Source organism: Vipera ursinii, assembly GCF_947247035.1.
Source record: "Vipera ursinii genome assembly, chromosome: 4".
NCBI classification, from domain to species: Eukaryota; Metazoa; Chordata; class Lepidosauria; order Squamata; family Viperidae; genus Vipera; species Vipera ursinii.
In genome coordinates this window covers 36988125-37009442 of record NC_139514.1, presented here as the reverse complement: position 1 = coordinate 37009442, position 21318 = coordinate 36988125, and the positions used below count along the sequence as shown (strand labels likewise).

At 35.1% G+C, this 21318-nt stretch overlaps 1 protein-coding gene across 1 annotated transcript in view; it reads left to right on the top strand.

Moving 5' to 3' along the window:
- PROS1 (protein S) overlaps nucleotides 1-21076 on the top strand; it is a 53671-nt gene extending 32595 nt beyond the window's left edge. Inside the window, exons 5-17 of the mRNA XM_083362029.1 lie at nucleotides 143-167; nucleotides 2155-2241; nucleotides 4290-4412; nucleotides 4527-4658; nucleotides 6206-6331; nucleotides 8873-8994; nucleotides 10277-10395; nucleotides 11805-11994; nucleotides 13290-13457; nucleotides 16560-16728; nucleotides 18421-18572; nucleotides 19581-19797; nucleotides 20669-21076. Of these exons, the coding sequence (XP_083218155.1) occupies nucleotides 143-167; nucleotides 2155-2241; nucleotides 4290-4412; nucleotides 4527-4658; nucleotides 6206-6331; nucleotides 8873-8994; nucleotides 10277-10395; nucleotides 11805-11994; nucleotides 13290-13457; nucleotides 16560-16728; nucleotides 18421-18572; nucleotides 19581-19797; nucleotides 20669-20850 (1812 nt within the window). The 3' untranslated portion in view covers nucleotides 20851-21076. The remainder of the gene's footprint in view (nucleotides 1-142; nucleotides 168-2154; nucleotides 2242-4289; nucleotides 4413-4526; nucleotides 4659-6205; nucleotides 6332-8872; nucleotides 8995-10276; nucleotides 10396-11804; nucleotides 11995-13289; nucleotides 13458-16559; nucleotides 16729-18420; nucleotides 18573-19580; nucleotides 19798-20668) is intronic.
- The last annotated feature ends 242 nt before the right edge of the window (nucleotides 21077-21318 follow it).

The following is a 21318-nucleotide window of genomic DNA, read 5'->3' as shown; positions in this document are numbered from 1 at the left end:
AATATTATTTAATAACATAAAATATAGAAAACTATGTTTTTATAACCTTATAGTCCAGCTATTAGTCATTATTTTAAACAAACCATATATATCTCTTATCAATTAATACACATTCTAATTATTTTCTTTTTTTAAAAAACAGGATTATTTCTATCCCAAGTATTTAGGTAAGTTTATTTTTTTATATAAAAATGTATTTTATAGTTTAAATGACAACAGATTTTTTTGAAACTTAAAAACATCAACAATTTTCAGTTGTAGGAAAATTTTGGATAAAACACTCCTTGTTTTTACAGCGGCAACACTTGATAAAACCATAAGCATATCCCCTGCAATGTGATTCTGTTCATCTCTATTAAAAATGTTTAGTTAACTCCATTACTGACTTGTTAATTGATGCAATTAATTTATTATTTAATCAATACTTTATTGTCTAATTAATTCATTTTGGTTGAAATAAAACATAAAGAAGAATATCTTCTGTATAATTTTATCACCTTTGTTTGTTATGTAGAGTATCCTTGAACAGTTTTATTTTTCTATTCGCTTATCCCAGATTTCATGTAATCAAGACTATTCTTTGTCTCTCTGTTACTCTTAATATGGGCACATATTTCTTCAGTATGAACCAATGGCAATAGTTTAGCAGTTTAATAATATATTACACTATCACACTAAAATATAAGACCTCACAGCAAAGAAAGGCACAAATGATTATGCAGGGCCTTCCCAGAAACCCTTTTCTGAAAGTGTGGCAGAACATGGAGCCTTGTGTAAATTTCTGAGCTGAAATGGGCATGCTGAGGCCTAGTAGAATTGATGCTGTTCCATGCAACAACTTTGCCTTTGTTACATATTTTGAACAACAAATAGAAAGACTCACGTGATTATGAGGGGTCCTTGGTGCTCTCTGAGCTTGCTTCTTTTTTTGCAGACATTTCATTACCCTAACTAGGTAATATCATCAGTGCTAGTAAGGAGTGCTGTTTGCTGTCAGTTTATATTCTGGTGTCTTGCCTGTCTGTGTGACTGGCGGCGGTCTTAGGGATTCTTTGGTTGGGCTATTTACTAATGGCTTTGTGACATTTTTGGATTTGGCCTGGTCTAGGATTGTCACATTTTCCAATTGAAACTATCTTTAAATAAAAGAAGCAAGCTCAGAGAGCACCAAGGACCTCTCATTTCAACCCTGAGCTACAAATATTCTCCTTCATGTGATTATTTCTACCTTTATAATACTAAATAAATCTTATTGCTAAATAATACAAATGACAGTAAAAATAGGCCTACTCATATGACTTTATTTCCCCAAAGAATTAAGTTTTCTAGGTGCCCCCCTAAATAAAAATAATTGCAATGTTAGTTTCTTGTTTTCGCTCTCTCAATTTGTTTTCTTCAATCTTTTGTTTTTGTTTTGGGGTTAATTATTATTAGAGACATTAGCATATACAGAGTGTGAAGTATCAGGATTATAAGGAACAAGGGGTATAGAACAAATGAATAGGCATATGGTTTAAAATCTTCTAATTTATTATAGTAAAGCTAAGAAGCCACAATGAAAAAAATTGAAATTACTTTCATATATCAAATGCAAGTTATAGGTATTCTGCCATCACTTTATAATTTTTGTTGCTTTTTCTTACGTCTACCTGAATTAGATGGTTAGAAGTGACACTCTTTTGCATCTAACCCTTATTCTGGTAAAAGCCAGATCTGCTTCAGGGTATTTGTTTAGCAAAATCATCTGCATTCATAATAAAACTAGAATATATAACATTGTGTTAATACTGGTCAAATAAAAATAAAAAAAAGCCAGCTCAATTTTCACAGAGTATGAAAAACCTTTGAATTCCGGGGTGGCCTTGGTTTTGTTATCATTTTTTCAATTCCCTACTTTTGTCAGAAACTGTCAGAAAACTGACTGATTTGTATAATAGCATAGTAAATTTCACAGTTCATTAAATCTCAGCATCACACTGTTCATTGTAAAGAAAAAAACTGATTAAACTCCTTTATTCATTTAAATAATGCATTTAAAATGCACATTTCTATAACTTCATTGAGAAGATACACAGGTTAGGAAGCACTGCACCATGTAATACAGCTTGTAGTGGCTATTGCACATCAGTAAGCAGATGCTTGATGCTTTTACAGACTGTCTGGCTTTATTCAGAACTGGAATTTTCAGAGTGCCATCACTGACTCCAGATTCGCCAGCTGATCTGCGGTCCTGTGTAACAGGTAAGATTTCCTACACATTTTATACTTTCTGAACTAATATGGAAACTTTTATGCAAAATAATTGCAATTAGTAGCATTGATTGCATTAATGCAGCAGCTCCCAACCTTTTTTATACTCCGCACCCCTAGAACGCTTCTGATATATTCTCACACCCCTTACAAAAGTTCAAAATAATGGCAACAAATTATACATATACACTATAATTTTGAAAACCCAAGTTTTCGCACCCTCTGGAATATGATCTTGCACCCCCAGGTGGTGCAAGCACCCCTGGTTGGGAACCCCTGCATTAATGCATTTATCTAATTCCTGTAATGCAACAGTGGGAAGTATTTTTTTTAAATAAACAAATGCATGCAGAGTCTATGAAAGAAATTGGTGAGGAACAACTTGAGTGAGGTTTTTTTCTTCTTGATAAGGGTTTCTTCTTAAATGTAATGATGAAATTATTGTCTGGTTTTCCTTCAGATTACATAAGGAAATTGAAAAGATCCAAAGTACAATTTATATTTTTAATTTTCAGTAACTGTTTCTACCTTTTATGCATGAGAACAGATAAGGCGTAAAGGGGATCATTTTTAATTATCTTACCTGAGAACTGGACTGCTGCACTAAAGTTTGTGCAATCTCAGATTAAATAGTGTTCTTATTAATTCTTTCTTGATGTTTCTGTATTGTCATTAAAGACTCTGGGGATGGAATCAGTGATAGGCAAGCCTGAGCATGTTATCTTGCTAAATGGTCTCTAGTGAGAATCAGTGCTCTCACTGATATTCATTTTTTCCTTAATTGGGCTTGTGTCATAGCACAAACTATTGTGACAACAGGAAAAACAAAACAAACACAAATCTAGCAATTGATAACTAAGGCTTCCCTAGCTTAAACATTTTGTAATAAAACAAATTTGCTTGTAGCCTCAGCAGAGCAAGTGCTGCAGGTTAACACTGACTGAGTTCACTGAGCTAAAATATGGTTTCTTTGATTTTGGCATAATCTACAAATACATTGTGGTTCAATGACTTCTCTGGGAAGAAGGATGTCTGAGAATTCTCTTTCATTCAGTTTTGTCACAGAGGATCCCATCAGGCAAAGTAGCATGGATTTTTTATTTTATTCATATCTGGTTCACTCACTATGACCAGTCCTGGGCAAACACCTATTCATATAATATAATTTGGCAACTTTAAGATGTGGGGATTTCAATCCCAGAAATCCCTAGCCAGCCAGCAAATCCATTCACTTCAAAGTTGCCCAGTTTGAAAACACTGATATAATGCATGTTCTAATATTTTTTCAGTTCATTTATTGTATAGCACCTTGTAAGAGGCTTCCTTTGATAAAAGTTTAAGATTTTAACATGGACAAAATGTTTAATTCCCTGATTTGACACCAGTCTTTAAAGACACCCACGGGCTACTTTAGTGTCACAATGCTCACTTCAAATTGCTAGTTTGATACCTAAAATCCTATTGACTTATGACCCAAAGGAACTACTATGCTTATATAATCCTGCTGAGGGAGCTCTTCTGGTGATACTATCACCAATTGAAATAGAGACATCAAGAACAGCTAACAGCATTTTTAATGGTAGCAATTTTGCCTCTGTGATTTCCTTCATGCAAAGGTTTAAACAAATTTTCTGCCAAAACTTGCTAGTGCTAGTGGGGGGAAAAAGAGAAACCTTTTCTGCCAGATTTTTTATTAATTTATATGGAGAACAAGAACAGATGATTTTTTGGGGTATGATTTTTTTCATTCTCAATAGAGTATTTTATTGTGATAATGCTGTAATTATATTGGAAATTTTATAAATAAATTCAATAAATGGGCAGCATTCACTTACAAAGAGATTAGAGGTTGTTCTGCATTGCATCTGAGAGCAATTTGAAAGGTCCTGCAAAAATTAAAATAGGATCTGTAGGATACAATGACTTTTATCTTCAGTCATTGAAGTCCTTTCTTTTTAAGGATGAAAATGGAGAAACAGAATTAAAAGAGGGCTGGTTATAATATTAGCACTTTTCTGCTTCTGTAATCTTCCCTGCAGTAATACCAGACCAATGTAATCCTCTGCCTTGCAATGTGGATGGCTATGAAGAATGCAGAGATGGACAAGCCACGTTCACATGCATTTGTAAACCTGGATGGCAAGGAGATAAATGTGAAGAAGGTATGGTCACTAAACTAACTGATAACAGGGCATATCTTTTCACCATATATTTCCATGTTGAAAATGCACGTGGCAGTTCAGCATATGACAATAAGTTGTTTTCTCCCCCACTAGATATAAATGAATGTGATGACCCTATCAATAAAAATGGAGGATGTGATCAAATTTGTGTTAATTTTCATGGAAGCTACCGCTGTTACTGTGAAGATGGTTATTATATACAGCCAAATAAAATGGACTGCAAGGGTAAGGAAAAAGTCAGAAAGTATGGAAACAAAAGCTCATTTTATTATTATTATTATTATTATTATTATTATTATTATTATTATTATTATTATTATTATTATTATTATTAGTTTTATTTGTATACCGCCCTTCTCCCGAAGGACTCAGGGTGGTGAACAGGGCAAACATATAAAAATACAAAGATACAAAAGTTAAAAAAGAATTAAACACAATGCCCAAGCTAAAACAATAAATAGATATATTAAAAACAACAATAAAATCCCAACCCATCCCCCATCAGGCCAGGCCAGCTTGTTCAAACAAGTGAGTCTTCAGATCGCGTCGGAAGGAGCGAAGGTCGGGCGCCATCCGGAGCTCAACCAGCAACCGATTCCATAAATCCGGGGCGCCCACAGAGAAGAACCTCCCCCTGGGGGCCACCAGACGACATTCTCTGACCGGTGGCATCCTGAGGAGGCCCTCTCTGTGGGAACGCACAGGGCGGAGGGAAGTTGATGCCGGCAGCAGGTGATCCCTGAGGTACTCCGGACCCATGCCATGTAGGGCCTTGAAAACCATTACCAGTATTATGTTATGAAATAAGACTAAAAGGCCAAATTGTAACAGTCATAGTGCCAGCGGCTATACAAGCAGATTTCAATGCCCCTGTTCTGAACATTAAATGGGAACATAGGAAACTGTTTCGTATCGAGTAAAACTTCTGTCATCTAGTTTAATGTTGTCAACAACAGCACTCCGGCTTTCAGACAAGATTTCTACCAGCCTATCAGTCTATATTTGGAATGCCCTCCATGCCCTATCACAAAGCCATGAGCCCTTCTAACTTCTACATCATAAATGCCCAAATTCCATCAGTATCCATTAATACAATGGAAAACTAGTATGTTAGCATGCTGACACAGTGTTTCAGTCAATCTACTACGCTTGTTAACAAATTTGGTCTATACTTACATGAAATTGAATCAGGACCAAAGAAAGGGGAAGGGTCGCTATATGAGTTCTTGCTTTGACTTAAGATGATTTGCTTACAAAACTTCATTTTTTTCTTCACCCTATGTTAGGCCATGGATAAGGATAATTATATTTAATTAAAAGTGGAGAGGATATATACCTCCAAAAAACAAAAAAAAACCCTGCTTACATATAATCCTTTCCATACATGTTGGATATGCATTTTATTACTCTATGGTCCATGCTAGATGATATTAATGGAGTTTCAGAAAGCCTAGGTTAGAATGAGTGCATGAAAGAAAGCTCTCCTGGTCAATTCATGGAAAATTAAATTAGCAATAATATGGAAAATGAGATAACTATCCTGAACAATTTCATGAACATTTTAGAATCAAATACTTATAGTTAGTAAAATGTCCATATCCTTTTCACTTTTGCATTGTTTGTGTTTTATATGTTCAGATTTTTCATAACTGCTTGGGTAAGTTAATATTTGCAGAACTTTTCCAGCTTTATTCCATTGTATAAAATTGCAATAGAATGAAAACGTAACAATTCCCTTTTCTGGGAAATTAATGCACATTTTATATGTATAGACAGGAATGAATGCATATTGTATCAAAACATTTGTGGGACAGCACGGTGCAAAAATACACCTGGGAAGTATGAATGTGAATGTGAAACTGGTTTCTTCTACAATTCAACTACAAAGAAATGTGAAGGTATATATATTTATTTTAAGTAGATGCCTAAACAAATACTAATTTGTTTTTATAGAGAATTCACTATAATTTTCTATAGAAATAATTGTCATTTTGATTTCATCTAAATTCCATCTTACAAAATCTACGTCAAACAAATTTGCCATGTCTAGGTTCTTGTAGAATGAAAATGTTATTTATATCTAAAATGCAAAAGTTAAAGACACTTTTTAAAATCACATGCCCACCAAATACATAGACCATAAAACATACAATGAAGCAGTGCTTTAGGTTAACAATTTTAGGGAATGATGAAATTCTGAGACCAAAAATTCAATAAATTTCCTTTTCCAAGATTGGATTATTCTCTACACCTTTATTCCTGATTCTTTAGGATACTAGGAATCTACAGCCTGAGAAAGGCCAAAAGAGATCCACAGAATGGGTTGTATAAGGGGCATTCAGCCTTGAGGAAAAGCCTTAAAACCTGGCTATGCAACTGGCATGGGGTTCTGGAGAAAAAGCTGCTGGCTGGAGATGATTGGTATATTATTGGTACATTACCTACTTCTTGGAAAACTTTAAAAAGTGAGATAGCAGCATCACCATCGTATGGAGTTTTAACTGGCTGACAAATCGCACTCAAACAGTAGTCCTTAATAGTACTATGGTACTATGTCTACATGGAGGGAAGTAAGCAGTGGAGTACCACAAGGTTCTGTCCTAGGCCTAGTACTCTTCAACATCTTTATAAATGACCTAAATGAAGAAATAGAAGGGGAACTTATCGAATTTGCAGATGACATTAAACTGGCAGGAATAACCAACATCCTAGATCAGGAGTCTCCAACCTGTGGTCCTGTTGGCCACCGGGCCACAGGAATGAGCTAGCAGCCTCGTTTACGCATGCACAGGAGAGCTAGCACCACTGCCAGCATCATGCGGGTGCTAGCGCCCTGTTTGCACACACACGTGGCAGCTATCAGCCCATTTGTGCATGTGTGTGGGTGCTAATGGCCCATTTGTGCATGTGTGTGGGCACTAGTGGCCCATTTCTGCATGTGCATTAACAGAGGGATTCAGTCAAGATCATGTGAGATACTAATACCACTCTATAAAGCATTAGTATGACCACACCTAGAATACTGCAACCAGTTTTGGTCTCCACACTATAAAAATGATGTTGAGACTCTAGAAAAAGTGCAGAGAAGAGCAACAAAGATTATAAGGGGACTGGAGGCTAAAACATACGAAGAACTGTTATAGGAACTGGGAATGGCTAGTCTGGTGAAGAGAAGGACCAGGGGAGACAAGATAGCAGTGCTCCAGTATTTGAGAGGCTGTCACAGAGACAAGGAGGATTAACCTATTTTCCAAAACACTTGAAGGCCAGACAAGGAATAACGTGGAAACTGATCAAGAAGATATTCAATCTGGAAATAAGGAGAAATTTCCTGACAATGAGAACAATCAACCAATGGAACAGATTGCCTTCAGATGTTGTTGGTGCTTCATCACTGGATGTTTTCAAGAAGAGACTGGACTGCCACCTGTCAGAAATGGTGTAGGGACTACTCCTTGGGCGGGGGATTAGACTAGGTGACCTACAAGGTCCCTTCCAACTTTATTCTATTCTATTCTATTCTGTTCTGTTCTGTTCTGTTCTGTTCTATTCTATTTTGTAAAGACACCCCATCTATTTCTTCCAAACCCTTGTTTTAGCTTGTTTTATTTTTATAATTTTAATTTTAATCCATTTTTATATTTATAAGTGCAGAACAATTGTTTTATCTTCATGTAAGCCACTTAAATATGTCTGAACTACGATATTGGCAGCAAATAAATTTGATAAATAAATAAGAAAATTTTAAAAAGTTTTAATGCTGCATTTCACATTGCTTTGTGCCTCCAAATTCTGGATTCTGTTCGGCCAGTACAACAGAGAACTCAATTTGATTCATCAAGACAATATTTTGCCCTCGGCAGCCCACATTTTGTTTCTGGAAAATTGCTTCCCAAGGCTCCCCTAGTATTCAGAATTTCCACATAGATGTACACATCTTCAATACAGTTAAATTGAACTGCTTTTTGCTATATAAAGAGAATGAATATATGTACATTCCAAACACTATACTTAAGATGTTACTGATTTTTATAAATTGTGATATACCGTAATATCATAAAGCTTTGAGTATTATTGCACAATAAACATTTATTGTTATTATTTGTTACATTTTTCTATACCTTAGCAAAAATACCTTACTGCACATCAGTAATGGCATCCTACCAAACATTCAGTAAGCCTTTGTTGTTGTTGTTATTGTTGTTGTTATTGATGGTCTAAAACTAAAAACCTATTATTTATGACATCAAGTTGACCGCGTTTGGTGTAACTGGTAACTGATTATTTTAAGTCTGCATCCATTTTTTATAAGTCATGAATTCTTAGGTGCCACCCTAATGTGCATTTGTGCTATTCTTTCAATTCTTCAATTTCATATTATTTATGCATGATTCTCAAGGATTCTGCCAGTTGATTCATTTTTTCCCATTTCCCTGCAGATATTGATGAATGTGCTGAAAACACTTGTTCCCAAATCTGTGTTAATTCTCCAGGAAGCTTCACATGCTATTGTGATGGCAAAAAAGGTTTCAAGCTTTCCAAGGATATGAGGACTTGTGAGGTGAAATATAATTATCATTTTCTTATTTTTCTTGATGCCAGGAGACAGCTAAACATCTTTTACCATCCACTTCTGCACTCTATCTGATTTATTGATTTATTCATAACTTTGTCTCTCCCTGTATTCAAAGCAGCTTATTTATATTCTATTCTATTTTTATTACCTAGATTTATATTCTTCTTTTCCTCTAAAATTTCAAAGCAGCACCCTTTAATTATATATCCACAACAATACAACAACAGTTCTGTAAAGTTAGTTGTGGGCCGAGAGAAGTCACTTGGAAAGCTTCCTTGGCTAAAGATGGACTTGAAACAGAATTCCTATATATTAATAAAATATATGTTCTTATTACTTGAAAAACCTACGTGACATAGGATCAGTTTACTTGAAAGACTGCTTTTTGCCAAGAACATCTGCCCACCCCACAAAATTCCTTCTAAACTTCTAAAAGATAGTTTAGATCAGGGGTGTCAAACTCAATTTCATTGAGGGCCGCATCAGCATTGTGGTTGCCCTCAAGGGGCCGGGTGGGTATGGCCAGGGTGGGCATGGCCTACTGGGTGGGCGTGGCTAGAGTGCATATGGCCTACTGGGTGGGCATGGCCAGCTCTACATCGTTCGCATCAAGGGTGCCTATGGGGGCCTGGTCAGGAGTGGGACAGATCTGAGGGTCTCTGGCAGAAGGAGGGTCTCTGGGCCAGGGCCAAGACAGTGGGGGCCATTCCCTCACTGTTTCTAGGATGGCTTCCCGGGCCGCATGAAACCACTTCACGGGCCGGATCTGGCCCCCGGGCCTTGTGTTTGACATGTCTGGTTTAGATATTGCATTATCATTAACCATAATAAAATACCAACTAATTATAAAGGTTAGAGTTTATCCTGAGTCCAAATTATGTCAAAATTAGACAAGCATTAGTCATTCTACAAACAACTGGGTGGCTTTAAAAAAAAAGAACAATGCAAGTACAGCAAGCTTGATTTGGATTCAGGCCCTGATACTACCCTAGGAAGTAGGATCAATGAGATTTTTAGTTTCACTGCAACAAGCAGGAATAGGAGATGTTATATACATTACTATTATAATTGACAATATATGGTTAAATCTTCCTTTCTTGCTTATTTTGTGCTTTCCTTCTAAACTTGCAATTGTATTTTTGAAAACAATGAAAATATTAACTGTACAAATGGTTATATACTAATAGGCCTCAACTGTGGCAAGCAGATTTGGAGAAGAGTTTGGAAGAATAATTACCTAAATGTTTCTTTTGCCTGTTATTTCTAGACTGTACCAGATTGTCTCCCTTTGAATCTTGAAAAAAATTATGAATTGCTTTATCTGGCAGAACAATTCATTGGAATCCCTGTTTTGTATTTAAGGTTTAGATTGCCAGAAGTTACAAGGTGAGTAGTTATGAGTAAGCATGCAGATAAATGCAGTTCTGTTGTTTATCATGAGTATGTAACTAGCTGTAAGCAGCTTTATCAATGCCAGTTAATATATTTTATTTTGTAACATTTTTTCTGATAAATAAAACAACAAAAAGAGCAAAACCAAACAAAAGAGAATGCATACACATGCACATAAAATAAACTAAATAAAATAAATATAACAAAGGTTGCAGTAGCTTCCTTCTTCCCCACCCCCTCCTTTTTTTTCAATACCAGCAATGCTGCTTAAATATTTTCACACTATGTTTTGGACATCTGTCATTATTATTGACTTCTCTTTGAATCAGTTTAATTATTTTTAACACTTTATCTTTTCCTCAAAAGCCATATTCTGTGTCTTTGCTTACCTTATTATGTTATCTATATGTTTGTCTATGTAGATTTCACATTTGGGTAGATTTCTGCAGTGAATATATACCTATATACATGTATATATACATACATACATACATACATACATACATACATACATACATACATATGTCTGTATGTTAAATTGTGATAGTTTTCATTTATATTTTCTGGACACATCTAATATTTGTGATTTTAATTCAAATTTTATTTTTGGAATTTTCTGGATATTTTGATGCATTTTTGATACTTTTGCGTCTTTTTAAATAATCATTGCATGCAACAAAACTTTCCTTCTTTGTTATGGTATATAATAAATAACAACAACAACAACAACAAGAAAGGTCATAAAATGGGGCAAAACTCATTTAACAAAGGTTTCTCTTAGCAACAGAAATTTTGAGCTCAGTTGTGCTCATAAGTCAAGGATTTTTGTAAAAGATTTGTTTTACCAATTTTCCATCACATTGTAGCATCATGTAAATGTTACAGCTTTTTCTTTAGTTCTTCGTTATTTCACTGTTATTACAGCTTTAAAGTTTTGCACCCATTTTATCATACAGTTAATTTGTGCTGTGTATATTTCATATTTGAATAGCAATTTTTAAACACACATTAATAATTATTTTGAGTCTGTGTTTTTCAAATTTTATCTCCCTCATCTGAGATCACTTTTTATTTTTCAAGTTATTTGCAAATGCATTAACCATGAAAAATTCTCATGTTCATTAAGCAATTCTTGTTTTATCTTTAGTCAGTTTTTTAAGTCCAGATGTATCATACTGGCGTACATGCAGGGCTTTTTTTCTCATAGAACGCTCAGAACGGAGTTCCGGCACCTTTTTTGGATGGAACCTTGTAGGGTAGGCAAGGCGGGTTGTATGACATGTGTGAGTTCCGGCACCTTTTTCTTTTACAAAAAAAGCACTGTGTACATGTAACAACATTCTTAATGTATATATCCAGTCTTCCTGCTGCATCCTTTTTAGGCTTGCTTTTTCTCAACTCAGATTTTCTGCAGAATTTGACTTCCGGACTTATGATAAGGAGGGTGTAATACTGTATGCTGAAACCGCAAACAGTACAGCCTGGTTTCTACTTGCTTTGCGTGAAGGAAAGATTGAAATTCAATTTAAAAACGAGCTTGGGATGAAAGTAACAAGTGGTGGTAAAGCTATTAATGATGGCTTGTGGCACATGGTAAGTCTTTTTCAGCAAATGAGAGCTTGAAAACAGTGTCACTATTGTGAATTGAGAAGCCATATGAATAATCTAAACATACAGAAAAGCAGCTTTATGAAATAAGCCTTTTTTAACGTAATGCGCTTGTAGTATAAATCTGTCACTTTCTTTAAATGAAATAATGTCATGTATTTTATAATTCTTTAAACCATAAGTCCAGACTTCCATCGGGATTTTAAATCCAGAACTTAAAAATTATTAAAACATTGATTGTTCATTCTTAGAATTATTTTAGCATTTACAGTAGAAGCAAAGGTTTCAGTTGCTTGAAAAGATTTCTTTGAGAGTAAATAACACTGCGGGATAGAAAGGTGTTATATTATACCTTTATATTATATTCTGAAGTGATTAACGATTGTCAGACTGGATGGACACATTGCATTCTGTTCTGAATTAATAACCTACCTATTGAGAATAATTAGAAAGTCATTGTTATCAATGCCCAAGTCAATATAAATGCGTATTGAAAGTTTGAGGGTTGATTTTTTTTAAAAAATTGTGGATTATATCCATTCAAACATCAGCAGTTCTTTTGTAATAACATCTGCAGTTACTGTGCACAAGAGTATGGCCACAGGATATTATGGTTATATAATCAAGATATTTTGCTATACCTTTTGGCTTAGTATCTTGATAGTAAAAGTAGAGGGCCCTCTGTACCAGATCATTCTATTCCATGCCAGTTTCCAATTTCAGCACTTTTTTCCCCAAGTAATGCTTTTCTTTATTTATTGGCCAAGACAGTCATTGAACTAACAAGTCTTTAACAGGATAACACTGTCTAGTGCATTTCAGATCATCAGCTATCAAAACAATAAAACTTAATCAGCCAGCACTGGCTAGATTTATCTTAGGGTGCTAACTATCACCTTCCTCCATCATCAGCCTTCCACTTGCTAGAGTTCCCCTAGGTTTTATCTCCCTTGGCCTGCTTAGAAGACCGTCCCCAACTCTTTTTGTCTTCTATAGTGAATTAAACTAATTCAAACTATCTGGTTATATTTATCAGTGTACTAAAACAAAGTATGTATTGGGGGTTCTGGATACATGAAAGGATGCTAAGGGCCCATCGGGTTTCACAAACTATATTGTGCCTTTGCATTGTAAACTGGCTAGTGGGTTTTTAGCAAATGTTGCCCTAATTATGTGAATCCCTTCAACCAAATCAGGATCTTATTGCACCACATCATTGTTGCTGGATTGGAACAGATTCTCGGCATTTATATACTTCTGATAACTTTTTTTGTATTTAGATCTCTGTGGAAGAACTAGAGCATAGCATCAGTGTGAAAATAGCGAAAGAAGCAGTGATGAACATCAATAACCCAAGACCTCTTTTCAAGCTTTCCAATGGCTTTTTGGACACAAAAGTGTATATTGCAGGACTCCCTCGCAGAATGGACAACAGTCTCATTAAATTGGTAATTTTTGTAGCATTTGCTGGGGTATCATATTACAGTAAATTTAGGTATAGCAATTAATATTTAGAACTTTTTTCTTTTAAAACTCATTCTTATAGAAATATTATGTATATATTGTATAATAACAAGTTTAGAGACTTATTTTTAGAAAACAGAATGTAATGCTAATCTACACCTACCATTTTTAAGAGTTTTGTTAATCTAATATTCTAAGAATTGATTATAATTTATTGAATTCTTACCAACATAACTGTTTAACTTGAGAATCCAGGAAATCACAGCTCCAACACTTCTAAAGAACCCAGGACTATGAAAGGCTGAGAAAAGGCAATAAATGTGGTGAAATGCACACACTTACACACATATACTATATTAGATATACACACCTGAGAGTCAGTTGCCTTCTAGGTTCACATGACATCTGTAGAATGAGTCTATCCACAACCAGGATCACAGTTCAAACAATGATGAAAAAAACGTAAGTTTTTTTTCCTCCAACATATTGTTTCATAACTTTCAGTGCACAGGTATTGTCTATTATTCCATGCATTAACAGGAGTGAAGTGATCTGTCCCGAAGGAGTAAAATTTGAAGAAGTATCCCATTAAGTGCTACAGCTTCAAAAAGGGTTGCTTTAAAAAAATTTTTTTTACTAACACTTATACTGAAAGTACTGATGCATTTTCATGAGCTAGAGTAGCATTTGTCCTGCAGTAATTTGGAAATAAATTATAGCTGGAAGAAGGAGCTTCAGTTTTAAGCATTCAATGAGATAGTTGTAAAAAGACAATAAGGATGTTTGCTATTAGAAAAAAAGAAAAAAAACTATGTCTCTTTACAAAGACAGTCTACCAGGCAAAGTGCTGTTCCAGAGAAAAAATATATATGTGCTTCCTACTTCGTAAAGGGCAGAGTTGCTAATAGCAGAATGAAATGGCAGAGAAGATTAATAACAGTTTAATCATGCCTGAAGTAACAGTGTAAACATAAATAACCTTGATTGTACTACTTATGAGATTCCATTATTGCTACTTTTAAAATGTAGGCATATTAAAAATTCAAGATTATCTACTGAGTTATCTGCTTTACAACATTTTTAATCTAAAGATTGTTTTCATTTTTTTTTCACACAGAAAATTGGGCATTTGCAAGTTCTACAATAGGGACGCGGTGGCTCAGTGGGTTAGGACACTGAGCTTGTCGATCAGAAGGTCGGCAGTTTGGCGGGTCGAATCCCGAGTGCTGCGTAACAGAGTGAGCGCCTGTTACTCGTCCCAGCTTCTGCCAACCTAGCAGTTCGAAAGCACGTAAAAATGCACGTAGAAAAATAGGGACCACTACGGTGGGAAGGTAACAGCGTTCCGTGCGCCTTTGGCGTCTAGTCATGCCAGCCACATGACCACGGAGATGTCCTCGGACAAGCGCTGGCTCTTCGGCTTTGAAACGGAGATGAGCACCGGCCCCTAGAGTCGGAAACGACTAGCACGCATGTGTGGGGGAACCTTTTAAGTTCTACAAAAGATTGAAAAATGCTATGCACATAAATTTCAACTGATCACTAGTTGGCTGTTGTCATGTATTTTCATATTCCAAATTTTTGTGTGAGTCAGTTGTTCCTCAGTGAACAAATGGTGTACATGGAAAATATTGAAATACAGCTTTATGGAATCCTAAACCAGGAAAATAATTGACCCTTCTGAGAATTATATGCCGAAAGATTAGCATAAAACCTGATCTGCAAAAGAGATTGTAATTTTAGCTTATCGGAACTTTAAGCATATACTGACAGCTGTTGTCACCTAGGAGCTAAAATATGACTTAGTAAGTCATACTTCAAACTATATTTCCGTATTGGTCACATTATTTGAGGTCATAAAAACAACTAAATATCAGTGTTCCATTATATGAAGATAGAAATACATTTGGCTATGGAAAGCTTTTTAACACTGCTTTGAGTTAGTGTTGCACTATTTAATAAATTAATGAGTTAGATTAAATCAATGAAAAATCTGTGAAAACAATTTGAAATGTTAGCAGCTAGCGCACAGACTATTTATAATATGCATGTATAGTTACTATAAAAAGGCAGTGCATAACATCTGAGAGAAATGCTTCACAACTCTGAAAGCACAACACACTTCTTTAACAAATGTTTTAAATATCCCTGATAGATAATTTGGCAAACAGGCACACTAACCTTTTATCACAAAACTGGCTAGCAGAGAAAGGCTAAATTTCCCTGTTTTTTCTTTGCCTACCTTGCATAATTTTCTGATACAAATAGTTCCTTGTTTATCATCCACTTGTTCAATAACCAAAGTTATGATGGGGCTGAACAAAGGGATCTTAATTACAGATTCTTGTACTTGCAGCTATTTTAGCATCTCTGCCAACACATGATTGCCATTTGGGTGCTTAGCAACCAGCTCACAATTATGACATTGCAACATCCTGAAATCACATGATCACCATTTGTGACTTTCATTGCCGGCTTGTGACATGCAAAGTCACTAGGAAAGCAGGCAGAAGGTCACAAATGGCAATCATGTGACAGGGACACTGCGGGATTTGCCTAATGACAGCAATTGGAACTGCAAACCTGCCATTGTAAGTCAGTGTGATCATATGTCACTCCTTATGATCATTTAGCTTAATGATGGAGTACCAATCCCAATTACCATTTGGTAAGTTTGAACTACCTGTGTCTACAAAGGAAAAGACTTTCTTTCCTGAAACTAGCATGGTTTTCTGTGAAGCTAGTTAAGAGATGGATTTATTCTTCCCAAGTAACTACTCTTCCACCTTTAGAGAAATTCCTTGTTATCTTTTGTAGCTAATGAATACAAATTATCTTTTGGAAATTTGTGAAATGATGAACTAAGAGAGTATGATTTGAAGAGAAAGAAATAGATGCTAGCATAGATATTTAAGTAGATTCCCAGTATGGCATCTCTACTCTGAACTGGTGTCGTGTTGTGTATATTTATACCTATCTTGTCAGTATTGTAAAAGTACAAATGGTATCAACAAATTCAATGCAAATTCCAGCCTTGGATGATATTCCTGGAATAACATAATGAGTTCTATATTTTTTTTTTACAGATTAACCCCCGTTTAGATGGGTGTATTCGGGGCTGGAACTTGTTAAATCAAGGAACCTCTGGTGTAAAAGAGTTGATTCAAGAGAAGCAAAGCAAACATTGTTTAATAAATGTTGGAAAGGGATCTTACTACCCTGGCACTGGCATGGCAAAGTTTCACATTAGCTACAGTAAGCTTGCTTGTTTAACACAGTTTCTAATCATAAACTCTGAATAGTATTGTTGCATGTGTGTGTGTGTGTGTGTGTACGTTTGTGTGTGTATAATCATAATCATAAAACTGTTAAATATACAATATGGCAAAACATCTCTCCCAAAATAAGCCTGATGAAGAGGGTTGTTTTTGAAGTTTTATCTAGCATTCGAATAAGTCTTCTTTCGTGTTTTTTCTTTTCTTTTCCTATTTTTTTTATATATATTTAATAATGTTAAGTTTTGTTTGTTCTTATATAAGTTAGAGAGTGATGGATTTTAGAATTTATGGTTGTTAGTATATGGTTGCTTATGATTGCTTTTATATATATATACCTTGTATTTAGCTCTGGGAAGTCCGGGGGGGGGAGGGGGGTGGGGGGGAGGGAGGGGAGGGAAGAGGGAGGGGGGAAGGGGGGAGGTAAGGGGGGAGGGAAGAGGTAGGGGGGAGGTAGGGAGGGGAGGGTGGAGGGGGATGGGGGTTTTTAATGGAAAATTGTATTGTAAAACTTTTCAATAAAAAAAAAGAGGGTTGTTTTTGCTTTCTTCTTCCATGTTAATAGGGAAGATACAATTTACATTTACCAGACACTTTTTCTTGTCCTCACTCCCCTAGGTTCATTAACTGATTGTTTGACTTATTATGTGCCACTGTTGACTCTCAGCAACCACATAGACCTTTTCTAGGATCCTTAGCTTTGTGACTGATAGGAATCTATAACATGCCTTCTCCATTCAGATTTGCAAAATGGGCAGATTGTGTTTGGAGCAGAAAGTCCCCCAAATAGCCAGAAGCCATCATAAACTTCATAGGTAACAGCACTTTGAATTTTACCAGGAGACCTATAAGTAACGTATGTCTAGAGGAGACCTATATAATGATCAAAAAAGTGATTTTAGTTTGTTGAATTGATTTTCTTTTGAACTTCAACATTTTGTTTATGAATATTCTTCAAAGGAAGATTGAAACAGTAATCCAAACAGAAGATGCTGAGGTTGTAAGCTATTGTACCGGAAATATCTGGGCCCAAGAATGATAATAACTGGAGTTACTTTTTGGCAAGACTTCAGAAGTGGTTTGCCTATTTCCTAGAGTTGAGAGAGAGTGACTGGCCCAAGTTCACCCAGTTAGTTTCATAGCTGACTGGGATTAGAACTCCTGGATTCCCAGTTTTTAGCTAGGTACCTTAATTACTACACCAAACTGCCTGTACCTAAATATGGAGTCTTGCCTACAAGGCAGGTGTTTCTGCCCAAATATCCTTGTAGATCTTAGCAGAAGTATTTCAAAGCTATAGCCCTAAAATGTTGTCATGATCTATCTATCCAGGTTCTTGGGTGAAAGTTGTTTATGATGGAGCACCTCTTTTCTGCAAATATTGCAAAGATACGTGCTGGAAAATAACAGAAATATTTCAAGATTTATCCTGAGTCTGCTTATCGGTTTGAGGCAGGATAGAGAAATACATAAGGTGGCACTTCTAAAAAAAAAATCTTACAAGTAGCGTTACATACATTTTTTTTTAAAAAAATATGTGTTTCAGGAAAGAGTAAAATAATCTGTTTCAAAACATTTTTGGTATGTGGGAAAGTTGAAAATAAATGATTATTTTGTTACTGGCTAATACAGTCTTTTCTCTTGCTTTCTGATTTATTTTAAAATAAAACAGATAACGTTTCAAGCAACACAGATGATTGGTTAATAAATGTGATAATGGCTATCCGTCCATCCACAGGCATTGGAGTAATGCTTGCCTTGGTTTCAGGTGAAACAGTTCCTCTTGCTTTGTCTATTGTGGATTCCAGCTTAACAAATGTACAGGTACTTTTTTCCTCCCACTATATGCATGCCAAGGCATAGGGGAAAAATAACTAGGAAACTTTTTAGTTCCTTTGCTATGAGAATGTGATGCAACTAAGATTCAGTAGACTTTTCCCTAGCTTAAGCCAGATAAGGAATTGAGAGGCAATTATGTTTAGACATCTGTATAATTAGTTTGATATTGACAAGCAAAAATTAATATTTTTCACCAACCATAGGGAGACTGAGATAAATGCCTCATTCCGCCCCCCTCTCCCTAGTCACATCATTCCTTGTTTGAAATAAATCTATGGATCTCTATAAAAAAAATCTTTTTCTGATTTATGACTTTACTGTGCAGAATTTTCATGAAAAGATAATTAAAAGAAGCAGTGACTTCAGGATGGAGGTCAAAAAAGTTAAGGTGGCAGTTTCAGCAGCCCAATTTGAAGTACTGGTATTTATTTATTTATGTATCATATTTATACGGCTGTCCATCTTGTAAAATGTGACTGCATGCATGCATGCAACAAATTGGACAGGGCTTTGATCATTCTGCCATCCTGATTTTTTTGATAAGACAAGACCCTGAATGCTTCTGATTAAAAGTAAGCCATCTGCTGTAATATGATATATATTTCTGGAAACGTGGTTCTTCATGTCAGAAATAATTTTGTTTACATTTAGAAAATAGTTTGAAAAATGTTGGTGGTAAACATTAAAGCAAGCACATCAGGGCTGCAAAAATGCTAAATTTGTATTTAATTATTTCTTATGATTTATTGAAATGTTACTAAGAAATATAAGTTGATTTATTCAATTATGAATCTTACATTCACTGAATTATCACTAGTATTTAAATATTCATATTTTTAGTATTTGTTCTTGTCACTTAACTGAAATACATTTACTATATGTTTGGTAAGCTATTGCATTCATTAAATAGGCTTTTTAAGCTGTTCTGGGAATGGAAAAATGAAATATAAACTGAAATTGATTACTCCCTCTTGTTTTGCTTCTGAATCTCAGGAAATCATTGTATCCATTCGGAATGTCATTGTTGCTCACTTAGAGTCAAGAAATTTGTGTACCTCAAAAAGAGTGCTACTCAGACTCAGGATAAGTAGACAGCAGCTTGAACTTACAGCTGATTCACATTCAGTTATCACCTATTCAGGACAACATCTCTCTGTCCTTGAACAAGCACTCAATGAATCTGTTGATACCTACCTAGGGGGCATTCCTGGTAAGTCTTGTTTTTATTGACTTTCAGTAAATGCTTATAGGATTAAGTCTCCTAGAAGAATCCACTCCAACAGTCACCAACTGTAGTGGGCTGACTTTCCATGAAATTCTGAAAAATACATAAAATATCAGCCTTCAAATGATGAAATTTCAGTTTTTCACCTGCACAATAAAGGTATTTAATTGTGTGCATAGGTCAGCTTAGCCCTGATAAAATCAATTAAGAAGTCCTTCAATATAGTAGACTGAGTTGATTCAGCATAAGCCATAGTTTTCACACTTAGTGTTTAATGCAACACCTAGTGGTTCTTATTAAAAGAAATTATTCCTTACACAAAGTTTAATCATTTGTATCAGTGGAAAAATGAGCTATAATACATTATCAGAGCGGGGAGAGGGAAGCTGCACTAACACATCCACATTCTCAGCTTTCCACAATACATTTGTACTGGATTCATCTAAAGAGAAGAGCCTATTTTATTTCTTAGGTCGAAATTCTAAACTATCTAAGAAACATATTCATCTACAGCATAATCTCCTCTCTACATACTATCTCTGATTTATAAGTAGGAATCATTAGTAACAATTCTATGCTCTCTGCCAAACCACTAAGTATATTACCAATACTATTAACTGTGAGACTTATAGAAATATAGATTCCCTATTGCTGAGGTAATACTGTGATGGGACGCAAAAAATCAGTTTGACATCAGTTTAATTACTGCGACTATAATTGTACTAAAATGATGTCAAAATTCTTTCAGAAAAACTGGATTTGACTCATATCAAATACAATTTTTCTTTTAAACATTTTTATCCTAACTGTTTTTTGACTGCATGAATTTGTATTAACTATCTTCTGTTTTATTCAGATGTTCCGGTTGAGGCAACTCCAGTCACACTTTTTTACAATGGCTGCATGGAGGTGAAAATAAATGATAAGGAGTTGGATTTGGATGAAGCCATTTCCAAACAGAATGACATTAGATCCCATTCATGCCCACTACTGTTGCAACCAAGGCCTGAAGTCATGGATTCCCTTTTTGATTTTTAAAGTCTACAGGAAAACCCTGATTGTTCTGCACAAAATGGATTGAACTGTAAATGCTCTTTTATTACCGATAATCTATTTTCTCAACATGTACATCTTAAAAATATCTCCAACATGAATGGACAGAACCAAGGTTAACTTCCCGTCAGGATAGTATTGCTGATGTCATTTCAATATTTTTAGTTTTATAGTTAACATATTTTGTATTTTACATGTGTTTTGGGAAAATAAAAAAAGCTGAAAACATCTACTCGCACTTAATTTATGTATTCTGGTTATTAAAATAGGGTATTTCATTTTTTCCCAAAGAACAATGTTAAAATCCTTTGATCATTTGAAAAGGATAGGATAGGATATAAACTCTTGATCAACATCCATTTACTTAATCTTGCAATAATGTTTCAAGGGTAAGAGTCAAACTGACAAAAGAACAAAGCATTTGTGAGAAAATTCAAACAAATATGGGTCTTA